Genomic DNA, 24,678 nt, shown 5'->3' with positions numbered 1-24,678 from the left:
GAGTCCAGCGACAGTAACTGCTAGTCCCAGAAATTTGATTCTTTTAATTAGAGGTTTTGGGGTGTTTTTGTTTGTTTGGTGTTTTTTTGGTTTTTGGTTTTTGGCTTTTTGCTATGGGCATGTATACTCGCCAGAGAGAGGCAAAAAGCTAGAAATCACCAACCAGGGGTAATGGCCATGCCACAGTCCCTTCTCCTCCATTCTCCTCTTGGGGTTTTTTGGGCAACCATGCACACAGACCTAGCCTGAGTTTCAAGCTGCTAGGTCTGAGACTTGAACTGTAGTCGACTACGTGGGAGTCCAGTGATATAACCATAGTCCATAATGTAACCATTATGCTGGTCCCATTTTTTTCTTTATTCCCCAGAAGGCACATGCACTTGCTAGAGAGAGAAAGTGGGAAAACACCCCTCATGGAAGATAGCCACACCACAATCCCTTCTCCCTCCTTTTGGGATTTTGGATATGCACGCACAAACACCGAAGTATGTTTCTCAAACTGCTGGGTCCTGTACTCACATTTTGCAGTCAGCTATGTGGGATCCAGCCATCCAAACCACTATGCCACAAGCTAGCTCTGATTAGAGTTCTAAAACAAACAAACAAAAGAATAAATAAACTTAAGCATCTGATCCTTCAAAATAGTTTTAAGGGTTTTTTTTTACCTTTTTTTTATTCCATTGAGATACTTTATTCAACTTTGGAGAATATTTTTTAGTTCTGTATGCTTCCGTTTTGCAATATTTGCTCTATTTGGGGGAAAAGTTAGCATCAGCCCTTTAGAGAAGTGCTAGGTTAAAATATTAGAAAAGTAACTAAGTCAGATATATTAAAGGTGTGTACAGAAGAGTCTTTTTCATGATTAGGTTGTATCACTGTAGTTTTTCAAAGAAGTTAAAATGTCTGTTATATTCTTTCACAGTGAATAATTGTAAGCTGGACAGTGGTCAGTCTGAACAATCTTATATCTGTCTTTTAACATTAGTATGTTGATAACTCTTTAGACTGGCAGCTAAATACTTTTGTTGACACATTTTAGTATGTTCTTAAACAATAGGTTGCCTAATATTTGTTGTAGAATGTAACTAATTTCTTATGCCATCTGTTTAATGTGTATGTTAATTTTAAGAGAATTTTAGTATCATTAAAATTGTGTGTATTGATATAGCTATGCACAGATATATATATATATATATATTCTCCATTTATAAAATATATATACGTTTATTTTTAATGTAGTTAAGATTGTGTGTTTGTATGTGTATACAATATGATGTATACATATTTATGAAATGTGGTTAATAAATTTACCAATTTTTATTTATGTTTTATAGAGTCATTTGCCCTGGCTCCACAGTTCCCACCCAGGATTGGAAAAAATCAGTGCTATAGTATGGGAAGGCAATGACTGTAAGAAAGCAGACATGTCTGTTCTTGAAATCAGTGGAATGATAATGAACAGAGTGAGTGTTGAAGTTTTATTCTTTCGGTTCAAGGGTAAGATTTAATGATTATCAATACATAAAGTAATTACTGAAGTGTTATATTAATAACCTACTCATCTTATTTCTTCACTCTGAGAAAGTATTTATTTTTGTGTATTTGGCATTATCTGTGATTTAACCATGATTTATCAACAAACTACTCTGATCTTTTAGTATTTTCATTATTCTGACCAACAGATGATAAAAATCTAAAAATTACCTATTTTTTTGTGGCAAAATTCAAGGACTGCCAGATATATACAGGCATTGATGAAAACTTACTTTTCTGCATCTATATGGTTTATTAATTTATTAGTGCATAAAATATGAAAATAATCAAACTAGCAAATTTGTTTTTATACTAACTGGGTCCAGAAATTGATGTTTGCATAGCTCAGTGTGAGCACTTAAAAGCAGTGACTGGGAAGTCACTGAGACTTAGGTATAGTTGGTATTCTACCAGAGTTTTGGAAATACAGTCTCTCTAATCCTGAATATAACTCCATTTGTTTTCAAATTATCTGTGCGTTCTCTCAACCACTTGTGAACTGGCAGATCACTCAGAATAATCTCATTACCTACTGTATAATATATTGAGTCATCAGAAAAGTCATGACACGTTTTTGCATAGAAAATCATGGGGAAAAAAAATCCATCATCTACTTCTTAGATGACTCAGTAAAAAGGAACTTGGTATTTCAGATCCCTTTCAGTTCTACCAGTCTAACATATTATAAACTCTTGTTTTGTTTTGTTTTTTCACATTTTATTGATTCACAAAATACCTTAATGAAATACTTTCAATAGCAAGGTCAGCTCATATATACATATCTGTGAACACATCTGACGTTAGGCATATAACTCAGTGAGTAGAATGAACATACTATGAAGTAGCATCTAGCTGAGGCTGTATGACTTACTGCAGTCATTAAATAGGTATTTTTAATGTATTTTTTTAAATTTCAAGAAAAGCAGTTTTAGCTTTAATAAATCAAAATAAAAAAATTTTTGGAGAAGTTTGCTTAAGACTTGAAGCCAGGAAGATAGGATTCTGTTCAAATAGTAGGTAGGTGAACCTATCAACAGCTCAAGAGAAGACAAAAATTCTTAAATCTGGGAAACAAAACATAGAAGAAAATCCATAATGTTTTAGTCAAAAGTCATAGAATTCTATTTCACCAGTTTAGTCACATGTAATTAATCTCTCTTAGGTTGTAGTCTGATCTTTCCATTTAAATTCTGGAAGATAACATTCAGCTCCAGACTTGTTTCTACCATTAGGTTGACCATTTTCTTGGTTGTTTTTTGGGCTCTTATTTCTGTGTGTCTGTTTTTAGTTTTTCTGGTGTTCTTAAATTCTTTCAGGTTTTGTTTATCCGAAAATGTTTTTGTCTTTTCTTCCCATATGAAAGATAATTTTGCCAGGCATAGTATTCTTGATTGAAATTGTTTTTCACTCAACATTTTGAATATATTTTCCCATTCTTTTCCTTGCTCACATTGTTTCCAACGAGAAGTCCGCGGTTAGCCTGATGGGATAGTCTTTGAAAGTAACTTGATGTTTCTCTCTTGCCAACTTTATTATCTTGTCTCTGTCTATGGTTTTGGTCAATCTGGCTATGATGTGCCTTGGAGAACTTCTTGGGTTGATTGTGTGTGTGTGTGTGTCTGTCTGTCTGTGTGTCTGTGTGTGTTTAAGAACATGCTTTATTGGGAAACAGTTCTACACACTGACCAGCAGATAAAAGCTGCCTAGTGGGCATCCTCCACATCACACTCCAGAAGACACATGGGAAGTTGATAGTAAAAATCTGTCAGAACATGGCTTCCTCTGGACACTTTCCTAACCTTGTTCCTCACTGGGGTCAGGAAAACTCCCAGCCACTTTCCTGAGGGCAACATGGTGGTTCACTAGAGATAGAGCTTCTCAGGGTTCCTTCTTGTTTTTTATAAAGAACATTTTCTTTAAATTTTTTGAAGTCTTCATTTGTTACTTTTATTCTGCATTCTCTCAAGGCCATCAGGCCAGCTTCTATACAAATTGCTTTGTTGTCATCCTTAGCCATGATTAGATTATCTGGGCTTACGTCAAGTCTTCCAGGATTACATCATTGGCCAGCGTCATCCTGCTTGCGTGAATCTGAAATATGCACTTCTCGGTTTTTTCGTATAGTCTCTATTCGGTTTGTGGCCATAATAACTTTCACATATCCCCTTTAATCAAATCCATCCAGCTGGTTCAACAGTTCCAACATTGTTCACTGAATTTCTCTTTCATCACTAGAATTTGTCCCAATGGCATTGATTTCATCAATAAACATGATGGATCATGCGTTTTCTTCAGCAGCTCAAAACAATTCCCATGCAAGTTTGGGCTTATCACCCAAGTACTTCTGAATAAGTTCAGAGCCAACAGCTCTCAAGAAAGTGGCTGAATTGTGGTTTGCAACTGCTTTGGCTAATCAGGTTTTATCTATGCGAGGTGGACCATAGAGAATGACCCCTTTAGGAGACTTTATACCCGTCTCTTCATAATATTCAGGTTGGGTGAGAGGAAGCACCACAGATTCCTTAATCTCCTGGGTTTGGTTGTCCAACTTCCCAATATCGGCATAGGTCTCCTGTGGGGCGTTTTCCACCTTCTTCACTGTGACCAAGGGATCCAAGCATCCCTATCACTGCATACACCTTGTGGCTGAGCAGGACTGAGCAGCCTGGTTCCAACAGATCCTTGTTTACAAATGAAAGAATGCTGACATAGTGTTCTGAGCCCACAGATGTAGACATGATGGCATGATTGTCATCAATGATCTCTTACAAGGTTCCTACCAACATCGGGGTCCTCCTCAGATCATCCACTTTTGATCTTTCCTCCTCTTGCTTTTCTTCTAATGGTTTCATCTGTTCCTGATTTCTAATTAATTCTTCTTCCATGATAAGGTAGGCTTTACTTATCTCTAATTTCAGTAATTTTAACCTGCACTGTGTGTGAGGTGTTACCAGTGGCAGTTTGCTGGCAGCTTCTGGTCGCTTAGTTTTCTTCTTTTTTTTCCCCCCACTTTTGTTGGGACAGGAGGTTAATGTATCTTTTGCTTGTTCTTGTCATCCTTCATACCACCTCCAGGACCTTCATCCTTCATACCACCTTCATGACCACCACTCTCACTTTGACTCATCTTGCTTCAGCTACTCCTCCTTGGGTTAATTCTATTTGTGGTCCTTTGTATTTCTTGGGTCTGGATATTTGAGTGCCTCTTTAGGTTTGGCAAGTTTTCCCCCAGGATTTCATGGAATAGATTATCAATGCCCTTATTAGTTTCTTCACCTTCTGGGATACCAGTTATCCAGATGTTTGGGCACTTAATGGTATCTAGTATTTTTTTTATATTATTCTCATTTTTCAGGATTATTTTCTCAGTCTTTCTGGTGAATTTTTCTAGGTCAGAGGTTCTATCTTCTACATCTGAGATTCGAGCTTCTGCATGATCTAATCTGCTTTTAATACTTTCAGAGGAGGTTTTGATTTCCTGTATTACAGCCTTCATCTCTAACAGTTCTGTTTGACTCTTTTTATGGTGTGTATTTCCTCTTCGAACTCATGCAAGAACTTCCTCACTCCTGAAACTTGTCTTTTCTCCTGTATGTTCTGGAGTTCATTGTCTCTCTTCTCTTGTATCTCTGTTAGCTTTGTCAATATGAATATTCCAAATACTTTATCTGACATTTTCATGCGTTCCATTGTACTGTCTGTAGATGATGGGGAGTTGTTCTTTTCCCTTGGGGGAGAGATATTTTCTTGGTTTCTCATATTCTTGTGCCTCTGTGGTGGTTTCTGGTCATCTAATGGATTATACATTTCTTCCTAATTCTTGAAGTTAAATCTGAGCGTTCAGAAGCGTGCAGGAGGTGATCTACAGTCCCTCTGCAGTTCCATTATCCTCCCACACTAGATTTTAGAGTCTGGAGGGTGAAGTCTGAGCAGAAAATTTTCAGTTCTCCTAACCCCTGAAACAGATTGCTCACGGCGCAAATGCAGGTGGCTTCTCCTTATTTATTTATTATTTTTAAGAGAGAGATTTTTGCTATAGGGCACATGTGCCCACCAGAGAGAAAGAGAGAGAAAGTGATAAATCTCCATAATTACCCCCCAGGGTGGATGGCCATGTTGCAGTCTCCATTCTCTTCGGATCTTAGGCATACACACACATGTGCTTGGCATGAGTTTGAAGCTACCAGGTCTGGAATCGAACCGCAATCGATTGCATGGGAGTCCAGCAATGTAACCATTACTCCCATCTGCTGGTTCCTGGAAACTTGTATTTTACCATTATTTAATTTTAATTTTCTTTTTTATAATTCTCCTACCTTTTTCCCACTTTCTTTTTGATCTCTTCCCCCCTCTACCATACTCTTCTCTAAAAATGACTTTGGTTTATGGAGACATTTATTTGTATATTGTAGTCTTTGAAGCAAAACACAGGTTATAAATTTATCAAATACATGTGATTATAGGTTTTTCATTTAATGAAGTGAAGTTAAATGGTATGAGCTCTCATTCTATCTTTTTTATGTTTTATCTATTTATTCATGAGCAAGAGAGATAGGGAGCACACCCTCAATAGGAATTTGATGCTGCAACCCACTCCCAGCCAGAGCTAGGTCCAGATCATGGGTATACATGTGTGCTGTGTATTCGGGAAGGTTTCTGGAGGTGAACCCAGAACCACTCCCACGTGGGTCAGCCTTATAGAGCATTCATTGCACCTTACTGCTGTGGCACCATCTGTTCTTATTCTCTTTAATAAATATGGATTTGTGAATATTTATAGCTTTTTATAAAAGAATTATTTATTTAATAGGTCCAGATCATGGGTATACATGTGTGCTGTGTATTCGGGAAGGTTTCTGGAGGTGAACCCAGAACCACTCCCACGTGGGTCAGCCTTATAGAGCATTCATTGCACCTTACTGCTGTGGCACCATCTGTTCTTATTCTCTTTAATAAATATGGATTTGTGAATATTTATAGCTTTTTATAAAAGAATTATTTATTTAATTCTATTTGTTGGGGTTTTTTTTTTTTTTTTGGAGAGGTTTTCGCTATAGGGCGCGTGCGCTCGCCAGACAGAGAGAGACATAGAGACAGAAAGCGAGAAATCACCCCCCAGGGGGGATGGTCACGCCGCAATCCCTTCTCCTCCATTCTCCTCTCGGGATCTTGGGCACGCGCGCCCGGCGTGAGATTTAAGCCACCGGGTCCGAGACGCGAACCGCGGTCGACTACGTGGGAGTCCAGCGACGTAGCCATTATGCTAACTGCTGGTTCCCGGTATTTTTTAATTTGACCAGAGAGAGAAAGAGAAAGCAAGAAAGCAAGCCACCAGGTCAGGGACTTGAACCAAGGTCAGCCATGTGAGAATCCAGTGCCTCTAACCACCACACCACCTGCTGGCCCCAATATTTGTAACTTTTGAAATTAATGAGATATGTAGACTATTTTCCCTCAAGATCTGGATGAAACTGAGATAGTCAATATGTTTATATCTGCTTAATGAGTACTGATAACTGTTTTTAATAATGAAGAAGTAATAACATTTTATGTGTAGTAATAAGTTCTCAAATTTGAATGGAACTTAAATTTCATTATTCTTATATTTAAACTAATATGTTTTAGCAATATAATTTTATATTGTTATAAATTAATTCTTAATAGGAATTTACTATATAGGAAATTTATATATGCTTTTAAAAAAATCTTTTTTTCCTTTCTTTCCTGCCCCCTTAAGGTGAACAGTCATATACCAGGAATAGGATACCAGATTTTTGGAAATGCAATCTCTCTGATCTTGGGTTTAACTCCATTTGTGTTCCGACTCTCTCAAGCCACAGACTTGGAACAACTTACAACACATTCCGCTTCAGAACTTTATGTGATTGCATTCGGTTCTAATGAAGATGTCATAGTTTTTTCTATGGTTATAATAAGTTTTGTGGTTCGTGTGTCTCTTGTGTGGATTTTCTTTTTTTTGCTCTGCGTAGCAGAAAGAACTTATAAACAGGTGGGTATAATACAGACTTCTAAATAAAGTTTATCTTTTTTTATAATATTCAGAACATTCCTAAGATATTTTAGTTTTGCATTAAATCATTTTGACCTAATTATTTTTGTTTTGTCTTTACAGTACTTAACAAGTAAAATTATAACAGTCCGTATTTTGTTGATAACTCTCTTCCCCCGTGGTAATCTACTTGAAAAATTAATCTTCATCTTAATTTTTTTTAGCGATTACTTTTTGCAAAACTCTTTGGACATTTAACATCTGCAAGGAGGGCTCGAAAATCTGAGGTTCCTCATTTCCGGTTGAAGAAAGTACAGAATATAAAAATGTGGCTGTCTCTTCGTTCCTATCTTAAGGTAGAATGGTAGTGATAAAAGTATTCGTAACATGCTGGTTCCCTCAGATAGTTCCAATTTCTTTGTCAGTGCATATGTATCTCAATATGTAGTCACCAACTTCTACTCATTGAAAAGTTGAATTGAGTATGTTGTTTCTGCCTACATTGTTCTTACAAACCAGCAGAGGGAGCCCACTACTTAAAAAAGACTTCTAAAAAAAAAAACTAACAAGAGTCTGCTCACTGAAGTGACCTATCACTATTATAAAATATTAGCTCGTAATTCTAAGTCATCCTATTCATGCCATTCTTTTCCTTTGATATTTTTAATAATCATTCTGTTTTTGGGAGGAAGATATACAGACTGTGGAGGAAAAGGGAAACATCTTAATTGGTTTTAGGAAAACACATTTTTTTCCTGTATTTTATTGTTGCTAAGTACCAGTGAATTTCATTATGCATGGAATAATTATGCAAATTCAAATAACATTTATTTAAAACAGTGTCTATATATTAATTAAATTGACCCAAAGACCAAGTATCCTCTGAAATACCTAGGTCTTTAATGCTTTTTATTTTGAAGTAACAATGGAAGAAATTTTTTTTAAAAATGATACTATCCATCCTTACATTTTAAACATTCATTGTTCTGTTTAATTTGTTAAATTCAACTTGGTTAGTATCCATTGGGAAATGCTGCAAATTGACATGGATTGTTTTTTCTACTGATACTTCTATTCTGTGGTGGGATGGATATGATCTTTGTTGTGTGGCATAGTGAGGATCCATCTAGAATTTCCCCTTATTTTTAATTTTAGTAGATATTGCATTCTTTTGTACATTGACTATTTTATTTAGTAAACACTTACTTAATGATAACCATGTGCCTTTCACTATTGAAGAATTGAAAGTTCTTACACTTCAGTGAGGAAATCATGTAAGCCCAGACCTAAAAATTATCCTTGGTACTTACTTCCTTCTCTTGCATTAACAGCATTCAGTTTATCACCAATTTCTATCCTTTCTACTTCCAAAATACATCACAAACTTATTTACTTCTCTTTATTTCCATTTCTAACACTTTAATCCATCTTCTACATTGGGCTACTATACTGCCTTTTAGCTGGCCTTTCAGCATTCATATTTCTTCTTTCCAATACTTTTTTCTGACTCCAGAAATTAATTTTTTAATGTAGATTTGATATGTAATTTGTAAGCCCTTTTTTTAAGAGAGTTTTTTTCCTATAAAATGTGTATGTATTTGCTGAAGAGTCAGAGAGATAGAAAGTGAGAAATCACCCCCACCCCCACCCCCATGGGGGATGGCCGTGCTGCAATCCCTTCTCCTCTCGGGATTTTGGGCATGCACGGACACATGCCCAGCATGAGTTTCAAGCCGCTGGAAGAATTGAAAGTTCTTACACTTCAGTGAGGAAATCATGTAAGCCCAGACCTAAAAATTATCCTTGGTACTTACTTCCTTCTCTTGCATTAACAGCATTCAGTTTATCACCAATTTCTATCCTTTCTACTTCCAAAATACATCACAAACTTATTTACTTCTCTTTATTTCCATTTCTAACACTTTAATCCATCTTCTACATTGGGCTACTATACTGCCTTTTAGCTGGCCTTTCAGCATTCATATTTCTTCTTTCCAATACTTTTTTCTGACTCCAGAAATTAATTTTTTAATGTAGATTTGATATGTAATTTGTAAGCCCTTTTTTTAAGAGAGTTTTTTTCCTATAAAATGTGTATGTATTTGCTGAAGAGTCAGAGAGATAGAAAGTGAGAAATCACCCCCACCCCCACCCCCATGGGGGATGGCCGTGCTGCAATCCCTTCTCCTCTCGGGATTTTGGGCATGCACGGACACATGCCCAGCATGAGTTTCAAGCCGCTGGGTCTTGGACTCAAACCACGATTGACTACGTGAGAGTCCAGCAACATTACATTACTGTTACACTGTCTGCTGGTCCTGATTTGTAAAACTTATTGAAGGTTCTCTGTTGTTCTTAGATCAAAGCACAAAACATTTTGGACGTTTATAATGCCCTTCATGATATAGGACCCGGCTTTATCTGCTTGTCTCTCTCATCTCATTTTGCCCCCTAAACCACTACATTCCAGCCACACTGTACTACATCTGTTTTTTAAATGCACTGTGATCCTTCCTGTATTACACTCTTACACATACTCTTCTTGTGCTTAGAACACTGCCATGTGCCATCAGGCCCCTACCCCTTAGTTGAGTGTAAATATCACTTCCTTAAGGAACTTTTCCCAGACTGATACTCCTAACACCTGAAACTAAGTCTCCCTGCCAATTGTCTCAAAGCATTCTATATCTTTCCTTCATAGCACTCATCACAGTTTTTCACTCATATCTGTGATTATTAATATCTGTGATTATGAGCGTGATATCTTGCTCTCCTTTCTAGTGCCTGTGAAAGTAAAGATCATGCCTCTTTCATTTTTAGCTATAATTCCAGCACCTATCATGGTGTCTCGTTCTAAATACGTGGTCAAGACTCATTTGTTGAATGAATTATTAGTGTTTGACAAAATGAACTATTGGATCATCAGAAAAGTTATGCATTTTTGCATAGAAAAATACACCATAACTTTTCTGGTAACCCAATATTTAAGTTATACTAAGAATTCTATCCTGTGTAAGCACCATGTTCACATTGTTCAAAACCCTCACTCAGGAAATTGCAGCACATTATAATTAATATTTGACAAATTAGGTATATTTTCAACATTGTTAGCTATGATGAACCTGCAATGATGGATCAACACCTTAATTGAAAGTATGGAAATTAACTACTAATTAGCAAATACATTTAAACGTGTTTTCTCTTTTTCCCTCCCACCTCTACAGCGTCGAGGTCCTCAGCGATCAGTTGATGTAATAGTTTCATCTGCTTTCCTGTTGACCATATCAGTTGTATTTATCTGTTGTGCCCAGGTGAGTTAACTTGCTCCATATAGAAATTAAATAATCAAGGGCTGGCAGGTGGCGTGGTGGTTAAGGGTGCTGGACTCCCACATGACAGATTGCTGTTCGAGTCCCAGACCTGGTGACTTGCTTTCTCACTGTCTCTCTCGCTCTTACTCTGTCCCTCCCTGGTCAAAATTTTAAAATAAATAAATAAAGTTAAAATGATTTTTTTTTTTTTTTTTTTTTTTTTTTGAGGTTTTTCGCTATAGGGTGCGTGCGCTCGCCAGACAAACAGAGAGAGACATAGAGACAGAAAGCGAGAAATCACCCCCCAGGGGGGATGGTCACGCCACAGTCCCTTCTCCATTCTCCTCTTGGGATCTTGGGCACAAATGCACACGCGCCCGGCGTGAGTTTAAGCCATCGGGTCCAGGACTCGAACTGCGGTCGACTACATGGGAGTCCAGCCACATAGCCATGACGCCAATCGCTGGTCCCAAGTTAAAATGATTCTTAAAGAAAAAGAAATTAAACAATCAGATTTATAAAACTTAAAAAGGAATCAAAGCAATGATGTAAGTAAGTCTACTTACACAAGTAGGTTTTGAAATGGACTTTATCAGGTTTTTTTTAGTAGGATAAGTACATGCACTTTATCTGTGTCATGAACAGTGAGTGTATACTCAGATGCTCATTGAATCAACATATAGTAATTAATTTTTTTTAGAGTCTAATTCCCAGAACAAATATATAAGTTGTAAAATTATTACACAAATCTGACTTAGACACATTTAATACTAATTGTTTAATTTCATAACTGAATTGTCATTGTTTCTTGACTGCTACATATTCTGATAAAGAAATCTCAGATTAGTCTGAAGTACAGAAGTAACTCAGGATATATTCTATGCTACAAAGTACAATGCAAAATTTTATTTTAGGTAGTATGATATACTAGAATACATGAAAATTTTGCCTTTTTTTATTTTGCAAGAGAGCATGTACACTTTCTGGAGAGAGAGAAAGAGGGAAAATAAAAGCATCCCCACACACCCCCATAGGGCATGCTCACACCATAATCTCTTCTCTTTTCTCACACCTTTTGAGATTTTGGGCACTCACATACACATGAGGTCTGGGCTTGAAACCATGTAGTCAGCCATGTGTGATCCAACCACCCAAGTACTATGCATGAGCCAACTCTCTTCTGATTTAAAATACTAAACAATGCTGGGGAGGGGTAAACTTTTTTTTAAGGTGTTTGCCATAGGGTGTATTGTGCACACTAGAAACAGAGAGAGAAAGTGAGGAATCCCCCCGCCCCCGTCCCCAGCCAAGCCCTTCTTCTCCATTCCATCTTGGGGAATGTGCATAAGCACACATGCCTGGCTTGGCCCCCAGACCACTGGGTCCAGATTCTAACCATGGTTGAAGTGGAAATTCAGCACCCCAACCACCATGCCACCTTGTGGCCCTGAAAACCCAGCTTTTTAATATACATACGTGAGCTTTTCTATATACATTTTTGCATAGCTGAGCTCACAAGACAGTAAAGGATCAACAATGAAGAGATTATAAAACTAATACCAGAACATTTAAGTATATGCATTAACATATGACAATCCTAGAATAAGAGTTTTAGATACATTGTCAATCTTAATATCATATCCTCGAGAAATTTTATGCTCAAGTAAGGACAGGATATAAGGCCTTACTGGTGTATATCTCTACGCATATTCACATCTGAAGTCAGAATCCTCTAAGATCTGCAGCCTCAGTGAAAAGGTAAATTTTAAAAAACGGTTTGTCTCACAGCACAGGAACACCATAAAGAAGTTCTTGTGGACTCAGGATGGCATGGAAAGGGGGAAAATCTCTCCTAAAAATATATTACTGTAGGTTGCTTTTATTACAGATTTAGGGCCCAAATTGATATAACACATCTTTGTCCTGTATCCCCCATGTCATTAAGTTAATATAAAAAGCAGTCCTAGGCCCCTGGATACCTAGGAGAAACAATACCAAGACTGGCCAAGAATATGGAACTTCAGTATAGACCTGACAGGATTTTCAGATTTCAGATTTCAAAACACTTGAAACAATCCAACATGAGTAAGTCAGCAGACCACCAGCAGTAGGATTAGATCTCTAGCCATTTAGTGAACTTACTAGATAGAAAGTATGTTTGTTAAAATGACTAAAGGTATAGGTAGCACTATGAAAAATGAATAAACAGATTTGAGAAAGAGCCATACAGTACTTGGGAGAAATGAAAAATATGGTTATTGACATTAAAAACACAATGAACAGAATAAATAAAGACAGCAAAGAAATTTGATGAACTGAGAGTTGGAAGAAATGATCTAAAAATAAAGGACAGCAATAAAGGGATGGAAAGAGAAAAGGATATAATGAGACACAGGTAGAGATTCAACATGTGTCTAATAGGAATTCCAGGAGAGAAGAGTAGGGGAGAGTGGTATTTGGAGAGAGACTAGGGATTTTTTTTTTTTTAATTAAAGAAATTCTTTTCAGGCACAAGGAGGTTCTCTAAAACGTCTCCATGTACTAAACTACAAAATAATTTTCTATACCAAATGACTGACCCCATTCAGACCACATGATCTAGCTGTAATGCAGTCAAAGTATAAAATGACAACAACAAAAGTATCATACATTTGGAGGTTTAAAAACATATTTAGAAGTAAATGCTTCAAAAAAGCATAGTATTAAACTGAAAACTACTGGCAAGATGAGAATTTTTTAAAAAGAATACTAGTATGAATTGCTTTGTGCCATTAAAATTGAAAACTGAGGTAGACAAATTTGTAGAAATGCATAGTTTATTAAAACTGACTGAAAAAAGTAACTGAAAACTAGAGGAAACCTAAAAGCAATAGTAGTATTGATTTAGTAGTTTAAAATATGCTATCAACACAAATTTAGGCCCATGGGGTTTTATAGGTAAATTTTATAAAAAATATTAAAATAGACAAATAATCCAAATCTTTAGAGAACAGAAAAATAATCCTCGACCCATTTTGTGTGGCTAATATAACTCATATGAATATCAGAGAGATGGTATAAAAATGGAAAACTATAAATGAATTACATTTACTAACTTAGATACGGAATTTCTCAATACTAGGGAAGTGAAGCCAGAGATTCGGTAACAATAAATATACCATGGTCAAGACAGTTTATCCCTGAAACACAGACTTTCAAAAATCAATTCTTGTCATTTTAAGTTTCTGTAGTTGATTGAAAGAAGTGAAAACACAGTCATGTCAATAGATAAACTGTAGTAGGTTGTCAGAAAATTCATGATGCATTTTTGCATTAAAAAACACGTCCTACCTTTTCTGATGACCCAGTAATTTACAGAGCTAGCCTCATAGTGCAGTGGTTAAGCACTGCGTGAGGAGCCAGATCCCTCATGGCTGACTGCAGTTTGAATCCCAGCCCTAGCAACTTGAAAAACAAACTGGGCACGTGTGCATGTGTGCCCCGAATCCTGGTGGAATGGAGAAAAGAGGAAGAAGGATTGTGGTGTGACCAGGCCATACTCTCTCTGGTGAGCTCACTCTCCCCAAGCAATATTGCACACACCCTCTAGCATTAAAAAAAAAGGGAAAAGACTTTACAAATGTTCAGTAGTGATTCATGATACAAGGACTTGGAAGCACTAGCCTAATCTGATAGAGTACATCTTATAAAATTTAGAGCAAACATTGTATATAATGATATTATTGAGTTACTTACTTGAAAATCAGGAATAAGCTTACCCTCTGTACTACTTCTAGTCAGCATTTTGATGGAGGATATAGAATACAAAGAGATAATTCACAGGAGAGGAACCCAGTGACCAGTAAGTATATGAAACATATTCATCCTCACTAAGTGTGAGGAAAAGTAAAAACAGTGAAAGAGCATTTTATGCCTATCAGATTTAGCAGATGTTAAGAAGATGGATAATAACAAGTAAGGACAAAAATGAGAACAAAGAGAATTCTAATGCACTGCCTGACAGTATAAATTAGTACAACTGTTTTAGAGATAAATAGGCAGTATCTAATAAAGTTGAAGATAGCAATACCCAAGTACCCAGTAATTTTACTCCGCTGATATTAACTCCTAGAGAAAGTTTTGCATGTGTACAAGGGGACACATATTATAATAAAAACATTTTTACAACATTGGAACAACAAAATATATAGTAATTGGTAGGATAAGCCAGTAAATTGTGTTGGTTCTTTCATGGTAATGTCTTTAAGGATGTATATGTAGCTAAAATAAAAAGCCTTTACGGAAAAGATAAAGGATTTATTACCTCCAGGGTGGGATTCTTGGTACTAGAGATGAGGATGAGGGAAGAATTTTAAAGGGTATCCTCTGACTCTGTGATGTTTCATTTTTCAAAAACCTGAAATAAATATTGTAAAATGTGTTAGATTTCACAAAACTAAATCAAGGCCCCCTGGATATTGATACATTGTACTGTATACTTTTGAAGTGCTTAAAATACTTGATAATGAATGCAGAGGGTGTTCCAAATGTAATAATACATATATGAACAGTCTACATGAAGTAAATATTTTTCTTTAAAAAAGAAATTGTTTGAATCACATTGCTGCTTCATGTGCCTTTCTTTGTACACTTTTAGCTGCTTCATGTCCATGAGATCTTCCTTGATTGTCACTACAATTGGGAACTGGTAATCTGGTGCATCTCCTTAACACTTTTCCTTCTGAGATTTGTTACTCTTGGATCAGAAACAAGTAAAAAATATAGCAATACCTCAATATTACTTACTGAACAGGTGAGTATGCATCTTTATCATATTATAAGTTAATGTCTGATCTACATATTAGGTTAAAATGTTTTTGTTTACTTCATGCTTTTCAGAAACATGTTTCTGCCTTGATTCAGATGTTAAATGCAATCCACTGTTTTTAGGCCCATTTTCATTTGATAAGACAGTACCATTTATAGAAATGATGGATTTTTAAACCATGAGTATGATATGTTTGCTTTGCAGCATAGAATCCACATTCACATATGTACGAATTCCTATTCAATAGAAAAAATAAAAGCATAATGATTTCAAAGGTTGATTTTGTTTTGTTTAAATTTGTTAATTATTTTTCTCTCATATTTTGTAGAAATTATATAAAGAAACATTGTCAGTGAACTGGCTGGATAGTTTAGTTTGGGACAGTTTGATTTTAAAGAATCAGTAACCCTGTCAAATGCTCAAAGGGGGAAAGGGAGAGTAGCCAACAGAGATAAAGATCTCTTAGAAAGTATACTTGGACCTCATAGAATTGGACAAATTGAGTCACTTCCTTTTAACTTGTTCTAAAGGTAGTAGTTTCTCATTTCTGCTCTTCTCTGCCTTTCTTCAAATGTTCTTCTGTAGACCTGCTTACCCTGTAATTTTGGTTATATATGGTTTTGTTTTGTCTCAGCATGAATTTTGGGGGTATACCCCAGCCTAATCAGATGTGGCTGCCAGATTGGGGATGGGAAGGTATAATTAAATGGGAGAAACACAACTGCTTAGGCCTGCTTCTTCCACAGTCTTAGAGCATTTTTCAAAGACAGGAACTATAGGCAGGGCAGGTACCCCAAAGTTGTCTAAACAGAGTGGATAACAAAAAAATTCAGTTTTCTTAGTAGCTTTCAAAATAAGAAGTCACAAACCAATTGATGTAGTTTATTGTCATTATTATTCATTCTTTAAGTTGGTTTGACTCTGCAACTAAAGTGTCTTGCCTTTTAAACAGTGCCATCCAAATCTTTTTTGTTTTGGCTTTTGATTACATTTAGAGAGTGTTTAAGGCCCAGCAACAGGGTACAGGTTGTAGAGTGCCACTGTGCAATACGAAGACTCACAGGAGACCTGGGTTTGGATCCTGGGTCAACCTGGACAGACAGGGCACATGCCTGTCGCCCTGGCTGGAAGGCATGGGGGAGGATTGTGGTGTAGCAAGACTATGTCAGGAGTTCCTGTCTTCTTCTCTCTCTCATGAAAGAAAAAGAAGTGAATATTTTTGTTTCGTTTTAGAGAAATTTTTGCTATAGGGCATGTGCACTCACCAGAGAGACAGAGAGAGACAGAAAATGAAGGATGGCCATGCCACAATCCCTTCTTCTGTCAGGATTTTTGGCATGCACCCACACATACCTGGCGTGAGTTGAAGCCTCCAGATTTAGGACTTGAACCACCGTCAGCTACGTGGGAGACCAGTGACATAACCATTTATACTGGTCCCCAAATGATTATTTTTTAAAAGTACTGGAATAGCTTTGTGGCCTGATAGTTGGGGTGGATGGACCCCATGTGACTGACCACACAGTTAAAGCCCCAGACCCAGCAGCTTGAGAAACATGCAGGGTGCAAGTACATGCATGCCGCAAATCCCCAAAGGAGGTAGAAACAGAAGGGACTGCTGAGTGACCGTTCTCCATGGAGGGTGCTTTCTTTTCTTTCCCTCTCTTTGTGTCTTTGTCTCTCTCTACCAAGTGCAAAACCCCTCTAGCAAAAAAGGAAAAATTAAATTAAAAAGTATTTAACATTATTTTTATTATAAAATAAGTTTATTATAGGAAATTTGAAATATAAGGTATAAAGAATATTAAAATTATCTATAATCTTAATGCCCAGAGAATCACAGTTAGTATTTTAGTAAGTATCTTTCAAGTCCTTTTAAAATGTATAATTATTATGGTGTTTAGTATTTTTCTTTACTGTTTCTTATAAAAGATAAACCTCTACTTGAAAATGGAGAAGAAACCTAACAAAAAAGAGGAACTGACACTAGTGAATAATGTTTTAAAGCTGGCTACTAAGTTGCTAAAGGTAAGAATAAAACTGAAAATGGATGCAATGTAGAATCTTAGTCTTCTGTTACAGAGTAGGTACTACTTTGTTTTTGGTTTTCATGATCACCTAAATTGCTTCCAAATTATATTCACACACATTCATGCAATTTACATTTTATTTCTCATTGCAAAAATAATCAAAGTAACCCAAATAATTTATTTGAAATTATTAACTTTGATTGTTTGTTTATTTTAATTTGGTGGGGGTAAGGGGGAGAGAAAGAGAAAAAGCAAGCCGCTAGGTTTGGGACTTGAAAAGTGGTCAGCCATGTGTGAGTCCAGCGCCCTTAACCACCACACCATCTGTTGGCCCCATGCTTCTTAAAACTTAAAATTTTGGTTTTTTTTTTTTTTTTTTTTTTTTTTTTTTTTGAGAGGTTTTTGCTATAGGGCACCCTCCAGAGGGGATGGTCATGCCGCAATCCCTTCTCCTCCATTCTCCTCTTGGGATCTTGGGCACACACGCACACGCGCCCGGCGTGAGTTTTAAGTCACCGGGTCCAGGACACAAACCGCGGTCGACTACATGGGAGTCCAGCGACAGCCATTACGCTAACTGCTGGTTTCCAAATGTTTGTATGTTAACTTGGAAATTTTTTTTTTTTTGTATTTCTCAAAGCACTTATTTGCTTGACTTTAGTTTAAAACATGGTAATATATGATTATTATAATAAATACATATTAACAATAAAGATTTAACTTTCAATTCATTTTTGGTATTAAAAAATACAGTTTTGTGTTCTTTATATTTGACTCGTAATAATAGCTTTTGGGAGTAATTTAATAAAATATTTTTACCACTGCTCTGCAGTGTTAGAAATGTTCTTTCTTAAAAGGAAAATTCTTTTAAAAGCTCAATTTCTGTGATCAGTTGAATATAGTTCTTAGAGATATTCAGAAGTTTTCAGAAAAAAATGGTATGGAATTAGTTGCGGCTCAGTGTTATGGTTAATTCTGCAGTCAACTAAAAAATATTAATTGGGTGCAGACTGCACCTCATAGTATATTAAGCCTTGAAAGAGTTTGGAAGCTGAGGTGGGGGCAAGGGGCATAATAAAGTAAATACATTTAAGTTTCCTGAGGAAGACCATGGTATTTAAATAATAAGCAAGACAACACAGACAAGAGTGTAGGCACTGCGCTAGAAAAGAGAGGGCTGTAAATATGAGATTTAATGAGCAGCCATACTCTCCGACTGGAGGGAAGTATAAAAATAGCTAGAATACAAAGCACAATGGTGTGATCCTTCTTGATCACACATGGTCACCTACTGCGAAACCTAGGACCTAAGGTAGATACCTTCTCTCTTATTGTTTGTGGTCAGGAAACGCTCAGGCCCATGATTCAGCTTCTCAGTTTTCTTCCAGTTTGTCTCCTCTATCCTGTCAATACTGCTCTATCTCCAGAGTTTATTATACACTAAATTCCTTAAAACTATTCCTGCTTCTGGATCTCACTGCTCTCTAATCTGTTTTCCACATTGCTGACCTAGTGATCTTTCTCACACGCACAGCTGATATGCTGTTCCTCTCTGTAGTAAATTCCTTTAGTGTCAGTCTGTCAGCGCATTCTGCCTAAACATAGTTTTGACTTAAGTAGCCAGCTTTATAAGTATAAAACACTTCCTTCCTTGTACTTGGGCTTAAGCCATGCTGAGCAATCTGGAGCAATTCAGATGTGTCGTGTTCTTGTCTTATGGAATACCTATTCTCCCCCACCCATGAAGTGTTAGAAGTGCCCGCCTTTTTGGGTCTACTCCTTTTTATCCACACTTCTGTAATGGGACTCCATATTTGAGGGGTTTTTTTGCATGTTCTCTAAACTCTAGTGCTTTATCTCAGGGACTGAATCTTTTTTTTTTTTTTAACTATTATTTATTTTATTTACTCATTCATTTTTTAATTTTACCAGAGAGAGACAGAGTTTCAGCATGAGAGAGAGAGGAAGCAAGAAAGCAAGCCACCAGATTCAGGACTCGAACCTTGGTCGGCCATGTGGGAGTGTCCAGAGCCTTAACCACCACGCCACCTGCTGGTCCCCTAAGGGACTGAATCTTAACTTCCCAACATAGAGTAGAATTATATAGCCCTGGAATAAAGTAGAATTTTATATATTTGAGTCAGTCAGTTAATTAATCTATGTATAGTTGATACACCACATAACATTTTAGTCAACAGTTGACTGCATGTAGGGTGTGGTGGTCTTATTAGATAATAAGCTATTATATACCCTGGGTATCTAGGGGGCTATGCCGTCTAAGTTTGTCTAAGAACATGATGACGTTCTCAAAGTGACAAAATCACCTAACATCTTTCTCAGAATGTGTTCCTGTCACTGAGCAACACATAATTGTATTTGAACTTGAATTAACTCTAAGAGTGGTTTTTACTTATATATTAATATTGTCAGAAAATTTAGCTTATTAAATGTCTGATTCTTCTGTAAAAAGATAAAGCTTTTGGTTTCTATTTTAGCTCTTACGCTAAAAAGTATTCTCTAATGTCTTTATAGCCACCATAAATACTTTGCTAATCATTCCTTTGGAACATCAGATACAAATTTAGTTACAGCAGTCTTTTAAAGGAAGTCTCTTTTATTTAAAAAATTAAAACTACTGCTAAAATTTACTTATTTCAAGTTTAACCAAGCTTATCCTTTCTAAAAGCATTTATAACTTTAAAAAAGAGTGTCTTTTAAAATCTTCATTGTATATTGCTCTGAATTAGTTTTAACTAATAAGTCTTATTGGATCTGGAACTAATGTTTTTTTTTTTTTCTCTTCTGCTAGGAATTGGATAGTCCCTTTAGATTATATGGGCTTACGATGAATCCGCTGCTTTATAATATCACCCAGGTTGTCATCCTGTCAGCTGTTTCTGGTGTTATCAGTGACTTGCTTGGATTTAATTTAAAGGTAAAAGCTTCAAAGTATATTTTTCTTAGCACCCTATGGAATTTTCTTGACACTTATTTTACCCTAACAGTTTCTTTAACTTTATTTTCTCTGAGAGAGAGAGGAGCAGACACCCTAACAGTGTCCTCAAGTTACAGTCCACCCCTAGTCTCAGCTGGCCTGGATCATAGACATGTGTGTACAGGACACAGACCACAATCTTCCCTGTGTAGGTCTGTTGTCTTACTGCTGCACCCATCGTCTGTTCCTGTTCTGTCACACTCTTCTCACATGCACCATAATGGTGTCATTTTGATAAGATCATACACGATTAGTGAAGATAATTTCACTTTTAATTTTAAAGAACAATATATATTTATAGCTTATAATACTACTAGCACTCCTAATTTAGAACAGTATTCATTATAAATAGGATCCTTGCACAGGATCATTTATTTTTTACTCTTATGCAGGGTCTTCAAAAAGTTTGTGGAAAAGTGAAACTACTTGTTTTATTTTGTTGCAAAAAATTGTTGTAATCTGTGCATAGTTATTTTAAAATATACATTTTCGAAGAACTTTTTTTTTTTTAACTTGTTATTGTTATAGGGCACATGTGCTGTCCAGGGACAAAGAGAGGGAGAAGGAAAGTGAGATATTGTCACCCGAGGGGATGGTCACACCACAATCTCTTCTTCTCCATTCTCCTCTTGGGATTTTAGGCACATGAACACACTTAACTAGCGTGTTTTTTAACCTGCTGGGTCCAAGACTCGAACTCAGATTCAGCCATGTGGGATATAGGCCCTTACTTTCCACAGTATCTGTTGGCTTCTCTGATCTTTTGGACATTTCTCATATAATCTGAATTTTTTAGGTGATAGTAAAGAAAAAGAAGAATTCTAATTCTATTTCTGGCCAAAAGTTATATTATTATCTATGAAACAATGCATATGTCTTCCAGTATATGTACTGCTACTAAGAAGGTGTAGTGGAAAGTCATGTTAAATAAGTAGCATACACGTATATTGACATTCCCAATGAAAAAAGAAAGAAAATTTTGATTTTCATACTTTTGTTTGTGTTTAAGGTCAGTTCTTAGAAACAGAATGATGAAAGAGTTAAAATATTGGAACCTGCACTTATTCGTGAATGAAAAAAAAAATTTTTTTTTGAGAGTTTTCCTACTCTAGGTCACATACACTCACCAGAGAGACAAAAAGCGAGAAATCACCTCCCAGGGGGGCTGGCCACAGCACAAACCCCTCTCCAGTTTTCTCTTGGGATTTTGGGCATGCACGCACACACCTGGCATGAATTTTAAGCCACTGTGTCTGGAACCAAAACTGTAGTTGACTATATGGGAGTCTAGTGACGCAACCATTATGCCATCCACTGGTCCCCATGAATGAAATTTTTAAAATAGCATTATATGGGGGCCAGCAGGTGGTGTGGTGGTAAAGGCGCTGGATTCCCGCATGGCCGACTGCGATTCGAGTCCCAAACTGGCAGCTTTGCTTTCTCACGTTCCTTCTCTCTCTGTCTCTCTGTGATCTAATTAAAAAATAAATAAAATTAAATACTTTTTTTGAAAAAGGATTATATAATTTAAATTTTGATATTAAAACTCACTATGATAGTCACTATTTCTGTTTGTTTGTTTTTCCTCTAGCTGTGGAAGATTAAATCATGACAATTCACAGAAAGGATGTAGCCTCTTTTCCAGAATAAGAGTACTGACTAAGTTGCCTGACAGCAGTCCCTGATTCTTTGCTACAGGAATCTCAGCTGGGAAATTGAAGTGTTTACATCAGACTGTCTCGTGCAATTCTTATATTTATTTTACTTGTTCACTGTTCTTTTTTTACATTTATTTTAGGCTTTATATTTTATTTTTAAGCATTGATGTATTTAGATGTTGAAAGGGTGATAAAACTGATACCCATATACTTGAGATCCTGGTAATTGTTCATGAATAATTGACAGAGTGACATATTGTGAAAATAGAAGCCATTGCTAAGCACCGTTTCTCCATCATTGCCGTGAACTTGCCTTACTTGAGGAAAAAATCTTTAGCTTTGGAAAATTGCATTGGACTCAGCCAAAAACATACAGCATGTTCTTTGGTAGCAAGATCTAATCAGGGTTTCTTTTGAATTATTTCGTGACAATGCCAGGATCTAAACTGATTAAGCTGCAGTTTAAACACCCTTCAGTATTAATATATATGGTATTGTATAACAGGTCAACAAGTGCTCTTTGATGAAAAAACTCGTAATAGAGCAATAATTGTAAATGGTTACCATACTGTAAGATATTTTGATAAAAATTAACTAGTAATAATTGTATTTATTTGAAACACTGGGCTGTTTGCACAGCTCCAACTGTGCATGCTCAAAATGTGCACTTTTTAAAATTGTTACTTTCAATGCGTATCTTTATATGGGATATGTTATAGTGTACTAGGGCATGATATTGGTATCCTTTTGAGTGAGGTATATACTCATCTCACAAGTGAAGTGCCTATTGATATTACTAAAGTACGTTATGTTTACTCAAGTAAAATAATTTTCTCCCCATGGTACACTATAGTGTATGCTAGTCATACCACGCTTAAGTGAACAACTTGAGAATAAGGTGAAGAATCAGTAAAAGATTCCTCTGATTGCTATTTATAAAACTATATCCAAATTTTCAAAGAAAACAGCTTCAGCTTGCAAACTCTATCCCTCTAAACTTAATCTGGTGCATTGCCCCCACCCCCATTATATAAGGGCTATTTTAGATGCTTTTAACCTAGAAGGGTAACCACCACATCCTCTGCAAAATAATATACCTAGTGTCCGATGAGAACTTATCATGTTGGCATGTTAGGTAAATAGGGCGAATATGATAGTTTCTTACATTGGGCCTTGATTTTAAGTTGTCATATTTGTACAGTCGAGAGTGTTTTAGGAATTTCATGAAACATGCAATATTTTTGCAATTTGTTTTTAAACTGGACATCTGATTTTTAAAAACCTTTATTTGAAACAATCTAGGCCTTTCTTGGTGCATAGTGTATCATGTTGACTATCCTCATATTTTTACGGTGTTTGAAGAATTTAAAATAATTAATTGTAAATAATTTCTTGGCTTGGTGCAGTTCTGATCCCCAGATCATAATCTTAAAGTCAGGATCGTGTGGAGAACAGAGCCATGTCACGTTACTTTGCTCTTACCATTCCTCTTGATCAGCCTCAATCTAGCCTCATTATGTAGTGTATTTTCTTCCTGTAGAAAACCACAGAAAAAATTTTGTTTTATTTCTTATGTTCTAATGTGTTTAATAATGACCAAAGTGCATTCTGAGTTTTTTCAAGGAATGTATTACTGGAGCTTTAAGAACATATTTAGTTTCTCATGTGAACAATTAGGCTTTGTCTGATATGTTTCTTCTTCCTCTACTTGTCTAATGTTGAGGTTGTTTTTAGGAATTATATTTTATAAACTTTTTCAAAATAAGGTACATACCTATACAGAACTTAACATTTTGCACAGAATATATCAAATATATTTTGAGAAAAAAAAAAAGTACAGCATGAGTTCTGTTAGGAATAAAAGATGAAACTATTGTATCTCAAAAAAAAACTTATTTCAGAATGGAAATATTTTTGAGAAAAATAGCTGAGTATACTGATTTAGGAAAATGCTTGTTTTAGACTGAAGTTCAGTTTAACTTAGAGTTGAGGGTTGATTAAGTGCAGTATACCTCTCAACAACTTATGAATATGTTGAATTATGTCAATAATGTGGGCAGCATTTGAATAGTAAAAGGAAAACGTTCCCATTTTAAGCAGTTTCATAACATTAAGAGAACTGTTCTCAAATTAGAAAAATTGACATTGCTGCCTTTAAGAATACCATGAATGTAAGAAATTGAAAGAAATTGTAAGATATCACATTATATAGAAAAGACAATTCAGAGATAGAATTGTGGCAGATGTTGTGTGTTAACTGTTGTTTCTTTGCCACATGTGTTGTATTTGAAAGTTTGAACAGCAAATTTAAAATAAAACATTCTATGACTGACA

General features: G+C 36.1%; 1 protein-coding gene and 1 pseudogene across 3 annotated transcripts in view; one reads left to right on the top strand and one right to left on the bottom strand.

Annotated features, from left to right (window-relative positions):
• PHTF2 (putative homeodomain transcription factor 2) overlaps positions 1-24,678 on the top strand; it is a 145,240-nt gene extending 120,562 nt beyond the window's left edge. For all 3 annotated transcript variants that reach the window (XM_027773316.1, XM_027773313.1, XM_027773315.1), the window contains 8 exons: positions 1,335-1,463; positions 7,271-7,543; positions 7,768-7,899; positions 10,768-10,854; positions 15,491-15,646; positions 17,594-17,689; positions 20,501-20,626; positions 22,278-24,678. In XM_027773316.1, coding sequence (XP_027629117.1) covers positions 1,335-1,463; positions 7,271-7,543; positions 7,768-7,899; positions 10,768-10,854; positions 15,491-15,646; positions 17,594-17,689; positions 20,501-20,626; positions 22,278-22,298 — 1,020 coding nt within the window. In that variant the 3' untranslated portion in view covers positions 22,299-24,678. The remainder of the gene's footprint in view (positions 1-1,334; positions 1,464-7,270; positions 7,544-7,767; positions 7,900-10,767; positions 10,855-15,490; positions 15,647-17,593; positions 17,690-20,500; positions 20,627-22,277) is intronic.
• On the bottom strand, positions 3,100-4,660 carry LOC102503292 (26S proteasome regulatory subunit 4 pseudogene; annotated as a pseudogene).

This window comes from Tupaia chinensis, unplaced genomic scaffold (genome assembly GCF_000334495.1).
Source record: "Tupaia chinensis unplaced genomic scaffold, TupChi_1.0 Scaffold000044_1, whole genome shotgun sequence".
In the NCBI taxonomy this organism is placed as follows: Eukaryota; Metazoa; Chordata; class Mammalia; order Scandentia; family Tupaiidae; genus Tupaia; species Tupaia belangeri.
This window is presented reverse-complemented; position numbering and strand designations above follow the sequence as displayed.